At 33.1% G+C, this 17,420-nt stretch overlaps 1 protein-coding gene across 1 annotated transcript in view; it reads right to left on the reverse strand.

The window, feature by feature from the left end:
- LOC111698028 (uncharacterized) overlaps positions 1 to 9,797 on the reverse strand; it is a 28,723-nt gene extending 18,926 nt beyond the window's left edge. Inside the window, exons 1-7 of the mRNA XM_023468246.1 lie at positions 9,685 to 9,797; positions 8,477 to 8,517; positions 6,803 to 6,889; positions 5,787 to 5,852; positions 4,053 to 4,312; positions 2,334 to 2,465; positions 842 to 937 (exon numbers count right to left, since the gene is read on the reverse strand). Coding sequence (XP_023324014.1) covers positions 842 to 937; positions 2,334 to 2,465; positions 4,053 to 4,312; positions 5,787 to 5,852; positions 6,803 to 6,889; positions 8,477 to 8,517; positions 9,685 to 9,791 — 789 coding nt within the window. The 5' untranslated portion in view covers positions 9,792 to 9,797. The remainder of the gene's footprint in view (positions 1 to 841; positions 938 to 2,333; positions 2,466 to 4,052; positions 4,313 to 5,786; positions 5,853 to 6,802; positions 6,890 to 8,476; positions 8,518 to 9,684) is intronic.
- Between the last annotated feature and the right edge of the window lie 7,623 nt (positions 9,798 to 17,420).

The following is a 17,420-nucleotide window of genomic DNA, read 5'->3' on the forward strand; positions in this document are numbered from 1 at the left end:
TCAAAGGAGTTGAGTCTTTGTCACAATCACTGATTTCCTAATCCCTATATCTTTGCAACCCAGTGGTGTAGACCTTAGATATTGTGATGTGACTAATATTGAATAAAATAAACTAAGTTTGAAATAAATAAGATCTAGGGGTAAGACATTGGTTTGCAAAGATAAAGGGATTACAAAATCAGATTTTGTGGCAAAGACTCATTTCCTTTATTGTGACGTATATTAGAGCTGCTCAGAAACTGAAGTTTAAGGTGATACCAATCCTTGCATGATCCGAAATAGTAGAAGGATATCGGTCTATTGTTTCAGTCGTACCGGCCTGTCTACTGTACCCGATATGTAGTTGACCCAACGATGTTTCTGTGACAAACGTAGACAGGTTGGTCCATAGTGGCCCAGTGTTCCCATAAAATTTAAGACTTTTGATAAATATTTTGTTTTTGTTTTGATAAAATCAGTTCCCAGCAGCCCAAATACATCAGTTCCCAGCAGCCCAAATACATCAGTTCCCAGCAGCCCAAATACATCACAATAAAATGTACAAAAACCTTAAAACCCTATACTCCATACCTTTTTTGTACAAACCTTGAGACCCTAACCCCTTACCTTTATTGTACATACCTTGAAACCCAATCCCCCTACCTTTATAATACAAATCTTGAAACCCAATCCCCCTACCTTTATAATACAAATCTTGAAACCCAATCCCCCTACCTTTATAATACAAATCTTTAAACCCAATCCCCCTACCTTTATAATACAAATCTTGAAACCCTACCCCCTCCCCCCCCTACATTTTTTATATATACCTTAGAATTGTTTAAAATGGTTAAAACCGTACCTTGTTTATAATATCCCTGGCTGTTCTGTATATCCTGTAGTATAAAACTACCATGACTAGCAAGGGAAGGTAGAAAGAACAGATGGTAGCGTATAACTAGAATTAATAAAATTATCTAATTAAAGATTTTAAGATTTTAATTAAGAAAACATATTGATCAGATTAAAGTCTTAGTCACAAACTTGAATTTCCTTATTGCTATATTTTTGCAACCTGATATTTCAAACTTTGGCTATTTAATCTAACTTGAGGCCGAATTTAAAGAATATGAGCCGCGGTTTAAATTTAGACCGCGGCTCAAATATGATTTGTTCCACTTAAAATTGTATTAAACTTTTCAAGATTTAAGCCGGCGCACAATTGAAACCGGTTTTTCGGGTATTTGAGACGCGGCCTAAATTCAATAAATTAGGACAGTGATCTAACCGAATTTATAGTTTGAAATTTGCAAGGTTTACAACATCAGGTTGAAAAGATAAGGATTAAGAAATCAGTGATTGCTGCAAAAACTCTTTTGCAAAATATATTTAATCGAGGCGCGTTTATTTTTTTAAGAAACTAGATGCTAATTACAAAATGATGTCTAATAAACAACCAAAATAAAAATATATCAGGGATGCGTAATAATGTTAAAAATTTTTTTAATCCTTTGCATTAGTTGTTTTTAATAAAATAGTTTATATTTTGTTGTATCTCTGGCATAGATTAACTCTGCAGGACAGAAGCCAGGAATCTCGTGGTTTCGTTCATGCTCCTGCAGTTCTTTTTACTCCGGGGTTTAGTTTATACCTGGTTCTGTTTACTCCGCGTTTAGTTTATACCTGGTTCTGTTTACTCCAGGGGTTTGTTTATACCTGGTTCTTTTTACTCCACGTTTAGTTTATACCTGGTCCTTTTTACTCCACGTTTAGTTTATACATGGTTCTTTTTACTCCACGTTTAGTTTATACCTGGTTCTTTTTACTCCACGTTTATTTTATACCTGGGGTTCTGTTTACTCCGGGTTTAGTTCATACCTGGTTCTGTTTACTCCGGGTTTAGTCTATACCTGGTTCTTTTTACTCCACGTTTAGTTTATATCTGGTTCTTTTTACTCCAAGTTTAGTTTATATCTGGTTCTATTTACTCCGGGTTTAGTTTATACCTGGTTCTGTTTACTCTGAGTTTAGTTTATACCTGTTTCTATTTACTCCGGGTTTAGTTTATACATGGTTCTGTTTACTCCGGGTTTAGTTTATACCTGGTTCAGTTTACTCCGGTTTTAGTTTACTCAGCGCTAAGTTTATACCTGGTTAAGTTTTTACCGGGTTGAGTTTATATCTGGTTCAGTTTATACCTGGTTCAGTTTATACCTGGTTCCGTTTATACCTGGTTCAGTTTATACCTGGTTCAGCTTATGCACAGTTTTTGTTCAGTTTACAATTAGACCTTGTTCAGTTAACTTGGGGTTCAGTTTATACCTGGTTCAGTTTACTCCGGGTTGAGTTTTTACCTGGTAAGCCGGAGCCTGAGATACTAAGCATTGAAATTCAGGATCAAATCTTTCCAGTTCTTCTGATTTCTCCGAGGTCTGATCTTTGCTCCAGGCACCCAACCCGTCCTTGAGATCACGTTTCTTAAACATCTAAAAAATGTATAAAGGAATCGTTATCGTTTTTCCTGTTCTCCCCTTCCCCTTCACATTCTCCCCGATTCTCTAAACACATAATTCTAAGTGTACCTCCATGATAAAATAGTACCCTCAAAAGCTTTGTCTGATCAAGTATGAGTTGGATATCCATGTTTATAATTTTGAAAAATGATTATTTTTAATTGTGGTATCTCTACACAAGTGACTTACTCATTTCTGTTGCAGGAAACACATATAGGAATTATCAGGATTGAGCACTTTTTAAAGGTAAAGTTGTGAATCGAGCATTGCCAACTTTTCTGAGGGGGTAACTTAGAATTACGCTTACAGTCCCTTTAACCTATAGTATAGTATAGTATCGTATTGACAAATTACAGTTTTTCTGAAATGGAGTAATGCAAGGTATCCAATATCCACGCACGGAAGGTTTAAAGAGTTCTAATGGCAACAAGTTAAAGAAAATCACTTCTTTAAACCTTTTAACAATAACTTAGGAGTGTGAGATGCAAAAGACACTCTCTAAGTGATAATTCTATTTAAAGTATAAAATAAACTATTCAAATCTTTCCCAAAATTTGAATTTTTTGACAGTTTTAAGATGGATTTAAGATTTCATCAGGATAAAGCTCATTTTTACATAAAATATTGAAATCATTTATACAGATTTCAAGCGGAAAATTATTCTCTCGATAATGGAAAACTTAAAATCCAATAAAACTTAAAAACTTAATGAAATAGAGGTCAAATTAAAATGGATGTTCAAACTTCTTGTAGTACATACAAAAAGGTTTCCCTCAAAATGTTTCCTAACGAATTTGTGTTGGAAAGTTGTGTGACAGGAAACGTTTTGTTGTGGAAATATTTTGAGAGGAAACATTTTTTGGGATCATTCTTGTTGGGAAACATTTTTTGGGATTTTTTGAGGAAACAATATGTGGGAAACATTTTGTGGAGAAAACATTTTGTGAAGGAACGTTTAGTAGAGAACATTTTTTGTGGATGAAATGTTTATGAGGAAACATTTTGTTGAAAAATTGCATGAGGAAACATTTTGTGGAGAAAAATTTTTTGAGGAAACATTATATGATGAAACGTTTTGTGGGGGAAACATTTTGTGAGTTAACATATTCTAGAGGAAACATTATGTCGAGGAAAAATTGTGTGAGGAAACGTTTTGCGAGGAAACATTTTGTAGAGGAAACATGTTGTAGAGAAAAAATTTTGTAGAGGAAACATTTTGTGAGGAAACATATTCTAGAGGAAACATCATTTAGAGGAAACGTTTTGTAGAGGAAACATTTTTAGAGGAAACATTTTGTAGAGGAAACATTATGTAGAGGAAACGTTTTGTAGAGGAAACATTTTTTAGAGGAAACATTTTGTAGAGGAAATATTTTGTTTGGAAACGTGTTGTAGAGGAAAACTTTTGTAGAGGAAACATTACGTGGAGGAAACATTTTTTAGAGGAAACATTTTGTGGAGAAAACATTTTGTGGAGAAAACATTTTGTGAGGAAACATTGCACAAAAATATGATTTCAGATTAAAAAAAACCTGGAAAACTGAAAATTCTCAAGTTTACCTGGAGCAGGGTTGCAACTTGTTTTCTCTCCGGGTAGCCAGGAGTACTGTTCCCTGGTAGATGGTTCAGGACGGATTGTGTAGATGATTGATAATCCTGACCAGGAGGAGGGATAAAAACTAGTCCGGAGGAGGGTGTGGCCAGGGCGGGGGCGGAGACAAGCCCTGCAAGCAGTTGGATGGATAGGATGCAGAGAAGTATCAGACGATGGGTTCGGATTGGTACATAGCGGAGAGGTTGGGAGATTGCATAATAACGATCTAAAAAACAAGTTCATGGTTAAAAGATTAGTATTGAAAACCTAACAAAGGATGACAATTTAATTTAAAGGGAGTGTTCGCGAAAAATTAAAGGGGATATAGGCTTAATGCGCTTTTGATCGCTACAATCTATCTGTTGCGTCTAAAAGGAAAAAATTGTTAAAGACGTCTCATACCGAATAACTTAGCGTCCATACAAATTAAGAAAATTGCAACTTACGACTTAGACCGTAAAAAATCAATTTAATTTCAAACATATCATTCAGATATTACAATCTATAGTCATCGATTATCTTTCGCCACATTTGTATATAGTTTATATTTTATAATATTTTTTAATTAGTTTTTTATATTTTATTTTTTTAGAAAACGTTTTAACGGATTTCGAAAAATGTGAGTGGTGCGCGGCATTCTTAGATAGTTGCGCAAGCAACAAGAGAAATTATCAAATTCAAAACAAATTAATTAAAAACTATTATAAAATATAAACCATATACAAATGTGGCGAAAGATTTTGTTAGATTTAATGGTCTAAGTTTGAAATATAAAAGGTTCAAGCCATCAGGTTGCAAAGATATAGAGATTCGAAAATTAGACTTTGTGGCAAAAACTCAGTTCCTTTAGGGTAGAAAATTATTTGAACTGGGTCAGTTAAAAGATGTGTTTAATGCTGCCAAGTACCCATCCTTTTAGAAGAATTTAATTATAAAACAGAAAGGGATAATGATTCGTTTTAATTCAAAAGAATTTAGCTTTACATGAAAGAAGCTTTAAATATATATTATATATATCATTAATGACATCAAAACAAGTTTTCCTTTATGAATCTTTTTCTCTTAAACTGAAGAAGAAACTAGCATAATTTTATTAAACTCTCTGGTTACAGAATACAGGCCAATTCTTAAAAGTCTATTTTTTAATGTTCAATAAACCAAAACAAGTTACAACAAAATAATAATTTAACATTTATAAACGCGTTATTACATTACATTTGATAAAAAAAAGTATTAAATATTTTCCCGCATTGGTAATATTTCTCTGCTTAAGGAGGCTCTCACAAAACATCCAAACAACTTTGAACCCGATATTTAGAAAATTTGACTTTTTTACTTTACAATGGAGGACAAATTTAAAGTTTAAAAGCTGGAACCGTATATAAAAAAAGACCTTCTATTATTTATTAATACAACTGGTCAGAAACCATAATTTAAATTTTTTTTAATCATTTTTGGGAGAAAATATTTGACACTGTTTAACCTGTTTAAGGGAGACCTGAAATCTTTTTTCTGTGTCGATCGAGTATTCATTGTTGCTCCGGGGATTATCAAATGTCAGACAGTAAGTAAGAAATTGGAAGATTTTCTTAAAAAATATTGTGGATTGTTTACCCAATTAAGTCCAAATGAAAAAAATCGACTTTTAAAAATCACTCTGTAGGATCAACTTTTTTTAAAATCATAATTTCGAATTTTACCTACGCAGATCACTGTAAGAGTGAGAATGCTTGATGTACAGAGGAACACATCACAAAATATCCAACCTGTGAATACACAGACCATAGATTAATTAAGATAACAGATAACACACTAGATGTTGTCTTTTCAAGATTTGGATGAGACTCGTTCACAATGAGCCAAGCTGGATATCTCCTTTATTGGATAATATATACAGGGTGTCCCACGAAACATGACAATTAGTGAATGGTTTTGAATGTCTTCTTCCATATATTATATTATATATTAAAAACTTGTTGCAGTTTATTTCGTTAACACAATCTTTTACTCAAATATATTTTACTTTGAAATCAATTTTACTGTAAAATAACTGCCATGTTATATTTCATATTAATGATAATTAATCTCTTTTGTGTCAAAGAACTTAACAAATTATGGAAGAAGACATTTAAAACTATTCACCAACTATCATGTTTCGTGGGACACCTTGTATCTGACCAAAGGAGATAACCAGCTCAATAGAGGATGGTTTATTGTACATGATAGAGTAATAGCGTCGACAATACGGTTTTAATACAAGTATTTCTTTTATTTGCTATTTTGATCTTGCTTTCATTTTGAAAGACCTAATATACCCTGAAAGACCTGAAAGACCTGAAAGACCTGAAAGACCTGAAAAACCTGAAAGACCTGAAAGACCTGAAAGACCTGAAAGACCTGAAAGGCCTGTAAGACCTGAAAGACCTGAAAGACCTGAAAGACCTGAAAGACCTGAAAGACCTGAAAGGCCTGAAAGACCTGAAAGATCTGAAAGACCTGAAAGACCTGAAAGACCTGAAAGACCTGAAAGACCTGAAAGACCTGAAAGACCTGAAAGACCTGAAAGACCTGAAAGACTTTAAAGATCTGAAAGACCTGAAAAACCTGAAAGACCTGAAAGACCCGAAAGACCTGAAAGACCTGAAAGACCTGAAAGACCTGAAAGACCTGCAAGACCTGAAAGACCTGAAAGACCTGAAAGTCCTGTAAAACCCACCTAAGCAAGAAGTTTTTGATATCGTCCATCCTCCTGCGGTGAGTTGATATAATGCTCCAGGCATAACTATCAGAGATATCAGAAGATCTAGGGGTTATATCATCTACATTTATTGAAACAAGATTTCAGATATAATTTGATAATTTTGAACGAATATTCAAGTTTAAATAGTGTATCTTTATTTATCACTAGCTGACAGGCAACAAATATGTGATTGTCTTATTTTATTATATATATAAAAAAAGAAGAGTTTAGCTGTATAGAAATAATAAAAATAAAAATAAAGAATTTGGAAGCTATAGTTTCCAGAATTTGGGTGTTTAAAGGGAGTGACCGGCAATGTATGGTGGTTGAACTAAATATGTAGTATTGTGGACATTATTATTATTATATATAGTATTAGGATTCATTTGAGACATATAAAACGTTTCAACGACGTATAATTACTGAGTTTGAGTGCAAAGTCGACGTCCAAAATTATGAGTTTGAGTGGTTATTTTTTAATTATTAAATAACGACGACCAAAAATGTAAACAAAATTCTACTGTAAACTAATAAGTTGTTCAGGAACAGGTTGAGAAAATAAAAATTAACTCTTATCATCGAAAATAAGAAATCTTATTCAATTATTAGTTTCTGTAATCTCTCAATTATTCACAAAGATTTTCTGAAATTTTTATTAAAAAGACGTCATTTGCAGAATTTGTAGAAATCTGCGAACAAATTCATAGAAAATAAGAAATTCAATATTATGATTAAAACGAAATCATTGATTGTAACATTGATTTATTGACAAATTTCTGTTGAGAAATATGTTCCTAAATACATCTAATTAGTTTACAGTAAAATTTTTACTTTATTTTTCGTCGTCGTTGTTCAATAGTTTTAAAAAACCGATTCTGAAAACGTACCCACCCAAATTCATGATTTTGATTGTCGATTTTGCACTCAAACTCATTAATTACTCATCGTTGAAACGTTTTATATGCCTTAAATGAATCCTAAAAAGATTTTCTACAATACTGCATACTCAGTTCAACCACTATACATTGCCGGTCACTCCCTTTAAATAAAATGGAAAAATGTCACAAAAACAGATATTGGCATAGTTATCATACCTCTGTGTTTGGGTCAGGGAGTAAGAAATAGAAGGGAGATATAACTGACGCGGCCAGCCCTACCATATGATTATACATGATTTGCAGACGGTACTTCATTTGAATAAGAAATATGTGTCTGATGTACATTCACTGCGTATACAATAACCTATTCTGAATATTTCTTATACAATTGGAGTACCCGTCTACAGAGCATGTATAATCATATGGCAGGGCGGGCCGCGTCAGTTGTATCTCCCTTCTGTTCCTTACTCCCTGGTTTGGGCACCAACAATATTTAAAGACGTGTCTGTTGGCGCCCATATCAATCTTTTAGTATTTAAAGTCAACAGCACAATTGATATTAAAGGACAATACTGTGTTTTTCTAAACCTTATATCGTTGCAACCTAATCAAGAAAACTTTGATTTTTCAAACTGCAAGATCAAATGTTTACACCATCAGATTACAAAGATAAAGATACAAAGTAAGAGTTTGAGTTCAGTTTCCTTGAATTTGCTTGGATTTAGATAAAATATCTTTATGTGAAAGTTCCAATGGTGATTGTGATGTATTCCTGTTAGAGCTAGAGAAAGAAGAAGTAGGTTTCCAGGTTGTCTACATTAATATCAGCCATATTTTCAAACTATAGAAGCTTTTTATAAAGAAACTGGAATGGGGGGGGGGCTAGGGCGGTCCTGTAAAAATTGTTCAGACGTGGTCTTTTTCTTTTGAATAGATATATAAATAACATTATTTCACCTGACGCTAAAAAAATTGATTTTTGGCCATTTTTGATCATTTTTAGCCATTTCTTTAAACTTTTGTAAAATCCTAAGTTGTTGACTGAGAATAATGTTTTATAAGAATAAAATAAAATAAAAATGATCCTTATCCCAAAATTGTTCAGTCTTATATCAATGAACAAGGAATCAAAAATATTCCAAAGATATTAGAATTTAAATTAATTTAAGATTTGAGAACTGTCAACATAATTTAGATGGATTGTTTTTTAAACCTGTAGTACAAATCTTGAAAATATTTCAGCCTTCTATCTTCAAATCGACTTGTGCATAGATGAACAAGAAATTGGCCGAAATATGTCCAAATTTTTACAACAAAAACATTTAAGATCACTAAGAATAACGTTTACAGTTCCTTTAAAGGAATTGTCAGCGTTATTTCATGAGTCCCTCCATGCAAAGAAGTCAATGCCCGATTCAAAATAATCCCTTTAAAGCTTTGTCTGATCAAGTATAGAATTAGATGTATCAATATCTAGAATTATGAAAAATAAAAAATTTTCCATTGCGGTTTCTTCTGTTGGGAAACATTTTATGATTATCAGAAATAAGCACTTTTAAACCTAGGAAAAGAACAATATCTGCCATATTTTTTATCAGATAAAGGATTCAAGGTGGAAATCGGGCATTGCTATCTTTGCATGAAGGGTCACTTGAAATTACGCTTACAGTCCCTTTAAGCGTTGTTTTTAAAATCTTCAAAATATCTCCGTCTTTTATCTGAAAATCTTGTGCTCTTCTGCAGCATAGATGTACAAGAAAGTAGCCGAAAGGAATTGAGTTTTTGCCTCTAACTAATAATTTTTAATCACTTTATCTTTGCAACCTGAAGGTTAACATTTCAAATTTAGATTTGTTGATTCAACAGAATTTATAGCTTGAAATTGTGGCAAAGACTCAATTCCCTTGTCGCAATTTCTACAATATATTTTCAAGGGATAGATGTTAAAAAAGAGAGAAAAGGAGGACAATGACTGGTTTCCTGAGCTGTTTGACGAGGAGGACGGAGAGGACAACCAGGAGGTTCCCCAGGACAGAAAACAGGATTATAGAACAGATCAACAGGAACAAAGGGACAGGAAGTAACATCTTGAAATTTCTGAAATATTAAATATAAAGGGTGTTGAAAAAAACCATACACTTGACACTTTTTTCTCTTAAAGGCTAAATTATTTTCCTATCATAATGAAATTTATATCGCAGTGTCTTACGTTTGGACTGCACGGTTAAAAAATATCGGATTTGGTCAACCTTGTTTTGAAGAAATGCTCTGTATCTCTTGGGAAATGATTTGATCAGCTTACCCGGAGATAAAGAGCATTTACTCAGAGCAGGTTTGACCAAATCCGATAATTTTTAACCATGTAAAGTCCAAACTTCTGTGATATAAAATTCATTATGATCGGAAGATAATTAAGCCTTTGTGAGAAAAAGGTGTAAAGTGTTTTTTAACACCCTTTAAGTATCCCAATATACATTGGACTTAGGTAATAACTTGCTTGAGAACCCAGCGTTGCCCAGGGTACTCATAGTTACTCCCGCCGTTTACCCGCGCTTGGTCGTAAAGTACGATTTTAACTTTTTTTTATAAAAAACATTATAGAACATTACCGTGGTTTACACGAGTTCCCCAATCAAAATTTGATCAAGAGTTATGAGTTATGATCGGACATACAAACATTCAAACAAAGATTACTACTTTATAGATATATATATAAATATTATAACAATTATAACAAACAAAACCCTTCAATTTGTAGTATACGAAAAAGTGGGACCATATTTCACCCTGGACTAACCAGAGCTATACATAGATGTTAGATAAAAAAAAGTGTAAAAGAGAAACCGAAAGGTTGCTTGGGACTAGGACCGAACCAAGGATGTAATGCAAGGAAAGTTAATTGCAGGTGCGAACACTCTGCGTACATGTATTGAAACCAGTTCTCTCTGGGCGGAATTTGTAAACAATAATAGATGCATCATTGTTCGTTTAGTATCCGAGGAGGTTAAACGCATTTAATTTTGATAATATTAATAATTCACATAATAGTTTCTTATCACCAGAATATTTCATTGATTATTTCATGTGAAAGATGGATCCCATGTCAGGCTTCGACATCAGTCTTGTGTTTACATTACCACCCAGATACAGTAAACTGCAGTACAAAAGATGCGTACACCTCTGAAATAACTTTCCTTGCATTATAACCTTGGACCGAACAGTATACTAAGCGTGGTTTAGGCAAGTACATAGGAGATACTTCGAATCTTTTTTACATAATTTTTCTACTGATCAATGATTAAAAAGCATCATTTAAACTGACCCTTTATGCAAAGATGGCAATGCCCGATTCACTACGGTACCCTTAAAAGCTTTGTCTGAACAGTGTTTCAGCTTTTTATTTTCGTTTGCGGGTTATTTGCAATAGTAACAATTGCGCATTTTTTGTTCATAAGAAGCAACGGAGAAAATATCAGAATTAAACACTTTCGATTCAGGAAAACGACATTTCCACATTTTTAATCAGAATAAGATTTTGATGGTATCGTTGTAAATCGGGCATTGCCTTGCCATCTTTGCATGAAGGGTCACTTTAAATTACGCTTACAATCCCTTTAAGCCATTATTCAACAATTGCTGTTTTAAACAGTAAACAGTCCCATAAAGATCTAATATTTCTTTGAGGGCTTCAAAGTAATTACGTCCATCTTAGAGGAAACCATACTTTGATAATAGGTTTCTTTTCATTGTATAAATACTTAGTTTGTAGATGAGAAGATTAATAAAATATAAGCTTTTGCTTAGAAGAAAATGAACAATAGAAACCATAATTTGACGAAAATTAAAAAAAAATACAAATTTTAAAATTAATTGTGCATTACAAAGCCGAATCATTGCCTGTCTGTTTGTATATAAAAACACGTTAAAACGGTTCAACTGATCGAAGCGAAATTTCGATTTCTAAATTATTTATTAATAATTTACCAAAAAAATAGAAAAATCAGCAAAATTTAAAAAGTTCGCCACGTTGCTTGATTTTATTGTTCTTCTTTCTGTTTTTTTTAATTTAACAATTTTCAACTTTTTTTTGCGTTCATCATGCTTTCCTGAGAGGTGAGGGGGAAACGTTTTATCCCATTAAGATACCGGAGAGTTTAACAAATATATTTTCAATACTACATACACGCCATTTTAGTAAACAAGTACAGTGTAAAGTACACAGTACAAAGTAAAGTACACAGTACTGAGTTAAGTACACAGTACAGAGTAAAGTACACAGTACAGAGAAGAGTACACAGTACAGAGTAAAGTACACAGTACAGTGAAAATTACACAGTACAGTGTAAAGTACATAGTACAATGTGAAGTACACAAAACAATTTAAAGTCACAGTACAGTGAAAGGTACATAGTAAAGTGAAAGTACACAGTACAGTAAAAAGTACACAGTGCAGTGTGAAGTACACAGTACAGTGTAAAGTACACAGTGCAGTGTAAAGTACCCAGTACAGTGTAAAGACCACAGTATAGTGTAAAGTACACGGTACAGTGTAAAGTACACAGTGCAGTGTAAAGACCACAGTATAGTGTATTGTACACAGTTCAGTGTAAAGACCACAGTATAGTGTAAAGTATACAGTTCAGTGTAAAGTACACAGTACAGTGTAAAGACCACAGTATAGTGTAAAGTACACAGTGCAGTGTAAAGACCACAATATAGTGTATAGTACACAGTACAGTGTAAAGTACACAGTATAGTGTAAAGTACACAGTTCAGTGTAAAGTACACAGTACAGTGTAAATTACACAGAACAGTTTAAGTACATAGTACAATGTAAAGTACACAGAACAATGTAATGTCACAGTACAGTGAAAGGTACACAGTACAGTGAAAAGTACACAGTACACAGTGCAGTGTAAAGTACTCAGTACCGTGTAAAGTACACAGTACAGTGTAAAGACCACAGTATAGTGTAAAGTACACAGTTCAGTGTAAAGTACACAGTACAGTGTAAATTACACAGAACAGTTTAAGTACATAGTACAATGTAAAGTACACAGAACAATGTAATGTCACAGTACAGTGAAAGGTACACAGTACAGTGAAAAGTACACAGTACAGAGTAAAGTACAGAGTACTGTGTAAAGTACACAGTACAGAGAAAAGTACACAGTACAGTGTAAAGACCACGGTATAGTTTAAAGTACACAGTACAATGTAAAGTACACAGTACAGTGTAAAGTACAAAGTACAAGGTAAAGTACACAGAACAATGTAAAGTACACAATTCAGTGTAAAGTACACAGTACAGTGTAAAGACCACAGTATAGTGTAAAGTACACAGTACAGTGTAAAAAACACAGTACAGAGAAAAGTACACAGTACAGTGAAAAGTGCACAGTATAGTTTAAAGTACATAGTACAGTGTAATGTACACACTACACCTTTATGTACAATGTACATAGTTAACTAATATATCGATAATGTACTCAAAAAAAAGTGTAAAGTCAAAGTTAATCAAATTTAAAAGTGTTCTTTAATAATTTAGGAATCTCAAAAAACTATTTATTTTGATCAGATATTGAATCAGATATTGAATCAGATATTGAATCAGATATTGAATCAGATATTGAATCAGATATTGAATCAATCAGATATTGAATCAGATATTGAATCAGATATTGAATCAGATATTGAATCAGATATTGAATCAGATATTGAATCAATGTTGATCAAGTGAAAATATTTCTAAACTGAAAATAAAAGTTTAAAAGTTTAAATGATGTAGGCGATAAAAAATGTAATTTCTAGAGAATTTAAGAGTGATACAATTTTTTTTTATCCTAAACACAAATAAAGACTTACTGAATAACAGGTTAATATCATGGGCTAAATAACCCCGGATAAACTGAACTGTATTATTGCATAAATTAAACTCTAAATTCCACTTGCAAGCTAAAAATAATATATGTCACCTTGAATAAATAGAATATTTGTGAATATAAATATTCTATAGTACTCGGAGAACTGATAAATTATTTACATTTATTAGCACATGTGTAAAAATATCATTTCCTTCATTCTCTCCTACCCCCTTTGACCTTTATCCTCCCCTCCTTTCATGTTCCCCTTTCTCCCCTTTCAGCTTTATCCTCCCCCCATTTCATGTCCCCCTTTCTTCCCTTTCAGATTTATCCTTCCGCCCTTTCTTCCCTCTAAGCTTTATCCTTCCCCCTTTCATGTCCCGCTTTGTTCCCCACCAGCTTTATCCTTTCCCCCTTTCATGTCCCCCTTTAGCTTTGTTCTTCCCCTTTTACCCCCTCTATCCCTCCTCTACCCCCTCCTTCCCCCTTTAACCCCCATCCTTCACCCTTTCACCTCCCTCTTTTTCCCCCATTCACCTCCCTCCTTATCCCCTTTCACCTCCCTTCTTTACCCTTTCCATCTCCATCCCCACGTGGATTTAACGGTTCTGTCAATATCCCAGAAAGCTGTGACTTTCGATCACAATTTGACCCATTAAACATAATTTGTTAGCCTTTTTTATTAAATACTTCTTTGTTGGCATATGCATTTTGAATGAAAATAAACAAATCCATAAAGTAAATTATTATTGAATCAAAGACCAAAACACGTTTGATTTAAAATATAAGAAACCGAATGCTATTCACTCACTCACGCCATCCCATCCATCTCATCCATGCCATCCATCCTATCCATGCCATCCATGCCATCCATGCCATCCATGCCATCACCATCCCATCCATCCCATCCATCCCTACCATCCCATCCATCCCATCCATCCCATCCATCCCATCCATCCCATCCATCCCATCCATCCCATCCATCCCATTCATCCCATCCGTCCCATCCGTCCCTTTCTATATTCTGAATGCTGAACTGAAAGCTATGTAGAACTGCTCTTTACAAAGAATAAATTCCCAAATGTGTTTTCCCACAATCTGTTTACAGTTTCATGTTTGAATGATTAGATATTTTGACATTGCAAAATATATGTATACCTTCCATCACATTGTTAGTTGTTTACAAATTATATATTGTAAAAATAAATGTTTAATCTTGTTTTAATCGCTATTAATACTGATAATAATAAGACAATGTGAAATGAAGCCCAAATTCTTTTGTAGAATTTTTAAAGATGAACAAACAATTTAAGTTAATTTTTCGCATTTTCTTTACAGCATATCTAATCCGTAAAAAATGTTGCCAATACAACTTGCCAGAAATATCTTAAAAATCTACAATTTTACAATTTTAATTTCAAAGGATTTTTTTTGTAAAACGGAGAATATTTAAAAAAGCATTTTTTACATATAAATTTCTAATTTTGCCTTGTCAATTAACTATCTTAGTGTAAAATATAACCTTTTTTCCATTTTATTATTTTATTTTCCGTTTTTATCTTTATCTTTGAATACCAGAAATGTTAGTTTTGAATTTTCTTTGGAAAATCTAATTTTCTTTTTTGAGAAACTAATTGACATGTTGGAAAAACAAATCTAAATGGGGTTGAGGATTTTTCTAAAAGTTTTCTAGAATAAATAATAGATATTTTCCTACTAAGAATAGATTTGTCACAGTTACTAAAATAGAATGTTTTGAAAGTTAAGAAACCTAGGATCAAAATCTTTAGTTATTCACACACTTTAACACACTTAAACACACAGTTACATACACTTTAACAAACTTAAACACACACTTTAACACACTTAAACACACTTAAGCACACTTAAACAAACTTACACAGACCCCAACACTAACTAAAACACAATTACACACACTTTAACACACTTAAACAAACTAACACAGACCCCAGCACCAACTAAAACACAGTTACACACATCCCAACACTAGAGCACACCCCCACCCACACTAAGACACTGACACGAGGGCAGGAAGGCCAGCCACAAGAATTACTCGTCCGAGCCACATTTTCCTCATTTTCTCGTCCGATACAACTCTGAATCCTCGTCCTTCGATTTATATGTGTTTTAAAGTTTCCAATTCTCGAAGACAACACTTTTTTTTAATCTGAATATACTAAAGTATTCCAATGATTACATCATGTTGGAATCTTCAAACCCATGAGAATGATGTCAAACTTTATTTGGGTAAACTTATATCTCTTTTGTCTCCATAATGACTAACCTTCGCGATATAAAATCAATAGCAAAATATTTGGAAAACCTCTGCATCATTTTCGCCATGAAACCATTCGGAAATATTCTGTGGTTTTCACAATAATTAACAAAAGAGATTGAAGTTCTATAAACTCATAATTATTTGAGGCATTCTACACCAGGAATATCTGAAAATGCGCGTAAAAATGTGAACATTTTTAAAGACATTAAACTAGAAAACATTAATTTAATTAAAACATTTTTTTCAATATACAAAAATTCAATATTTCATTTATGCTCTAACGTGGCCAGATTCTTAAAAGATAGTTTTATCTGGGAGGATTAGACACTTGAAAAAATAATATTGGAAGGACGAGGATTTCGAGGTGGCTCTGACGAGAAAATGAGGAGATTGTGGCTCGAACGAGGAATTATTGTGGTTAGGCCCTCCTCCCCTCCTGACACATATTTAAACACACTTAAGCACATTGTAATACACTTAAACACGCTAACACAATTTAACATCCACTCAAACACACCTAAACACACCCCGACACAATTTAACACTCACTAAAACACACTTCCACACAGTTTAACACTCACTAAAACACACTTCCACACAGCTTAACACTCGCTAGAACACACTTCCACACACTTGAATAAACACGCACACCAATGAAGACAATTATTTTAAATCCAAAATGATCTATTTATAGTTTTTTTATTCCCAAACCTTCCCTCGATCCAATGATTTGATCTATCTCTTGCATATCTCTCTCTCATTATAAAAATATGCTTAATCTCCTCTATATCATCATAAAAATGTTGAAATTGCAGATCCTGAAATCTTTGATATTTAAAAATTGCATCCGGTTGGGACAAATTGACAGAAAAGATACTTATTGAATATTGAAATGAATTTACGCGATGAACTTGAAATTAAATTTACATGCATGCGTATTGATTTATATGTATTTGCATAAATCTTGGCCAATTTGTTTAATTAGATTAGTCAAATGTTAACCTTTCATTAAAAATCTATATATATTTGTATTTGTATGTGTATAGTGTGTACCACAAAGGAATTGAGTCTTTGTCACAAACTCTGATTTTCTAATCCCATTATCTTTGCAACCCAATGTCGTAGACCTTAGATATTTTAAATTGAATTCTGTTTGATCAAATAAGTTCAAAATATCAAAGATTACACCATCGAATTGCAAAGTTTTAGGGATTAGAAAATCAGAGGTTGTGGCAAAAACTTAATCCTTTGTCTTGTCTGTCTGTTTGTATCCAATAAAAGGTAAAAGGGCTGAACAGATCGGGCCTACTTACTAAACCCTATACCAAGAGGGAATAGTTATACTTTCAAAAAGTCGAAAGGAATTGAGTCTTTGTCACAAACTATGATTTTGTAATCTCTATATCCTTGCAACCCAATGCCGTAGACCTTCAATATTTCAAACTATGAATTCTGCTAGATGAAAGAATCTAAGTTTGAAATATCAAAGGTTTACACCATCAGGTAGAAAAAATATAGGCATTAGAAAATCAAAGTTTGTTACAAAGACTCAA

Source organism: Eurytemora carolleeae, unplaced genomic scaffold, assembly GCF_000591075.1.
Source record: "Eurytemora carolleeae unplaced genomic scaffold, Eaff_2.0 scaffold153, whole genome shotgun sequence".
NCBI lineage: Eukaryota > Metazoa > Arthropoda > Copepoda > Calanoida > Temoridae > Eurytemora > Eurytemora carolleeae.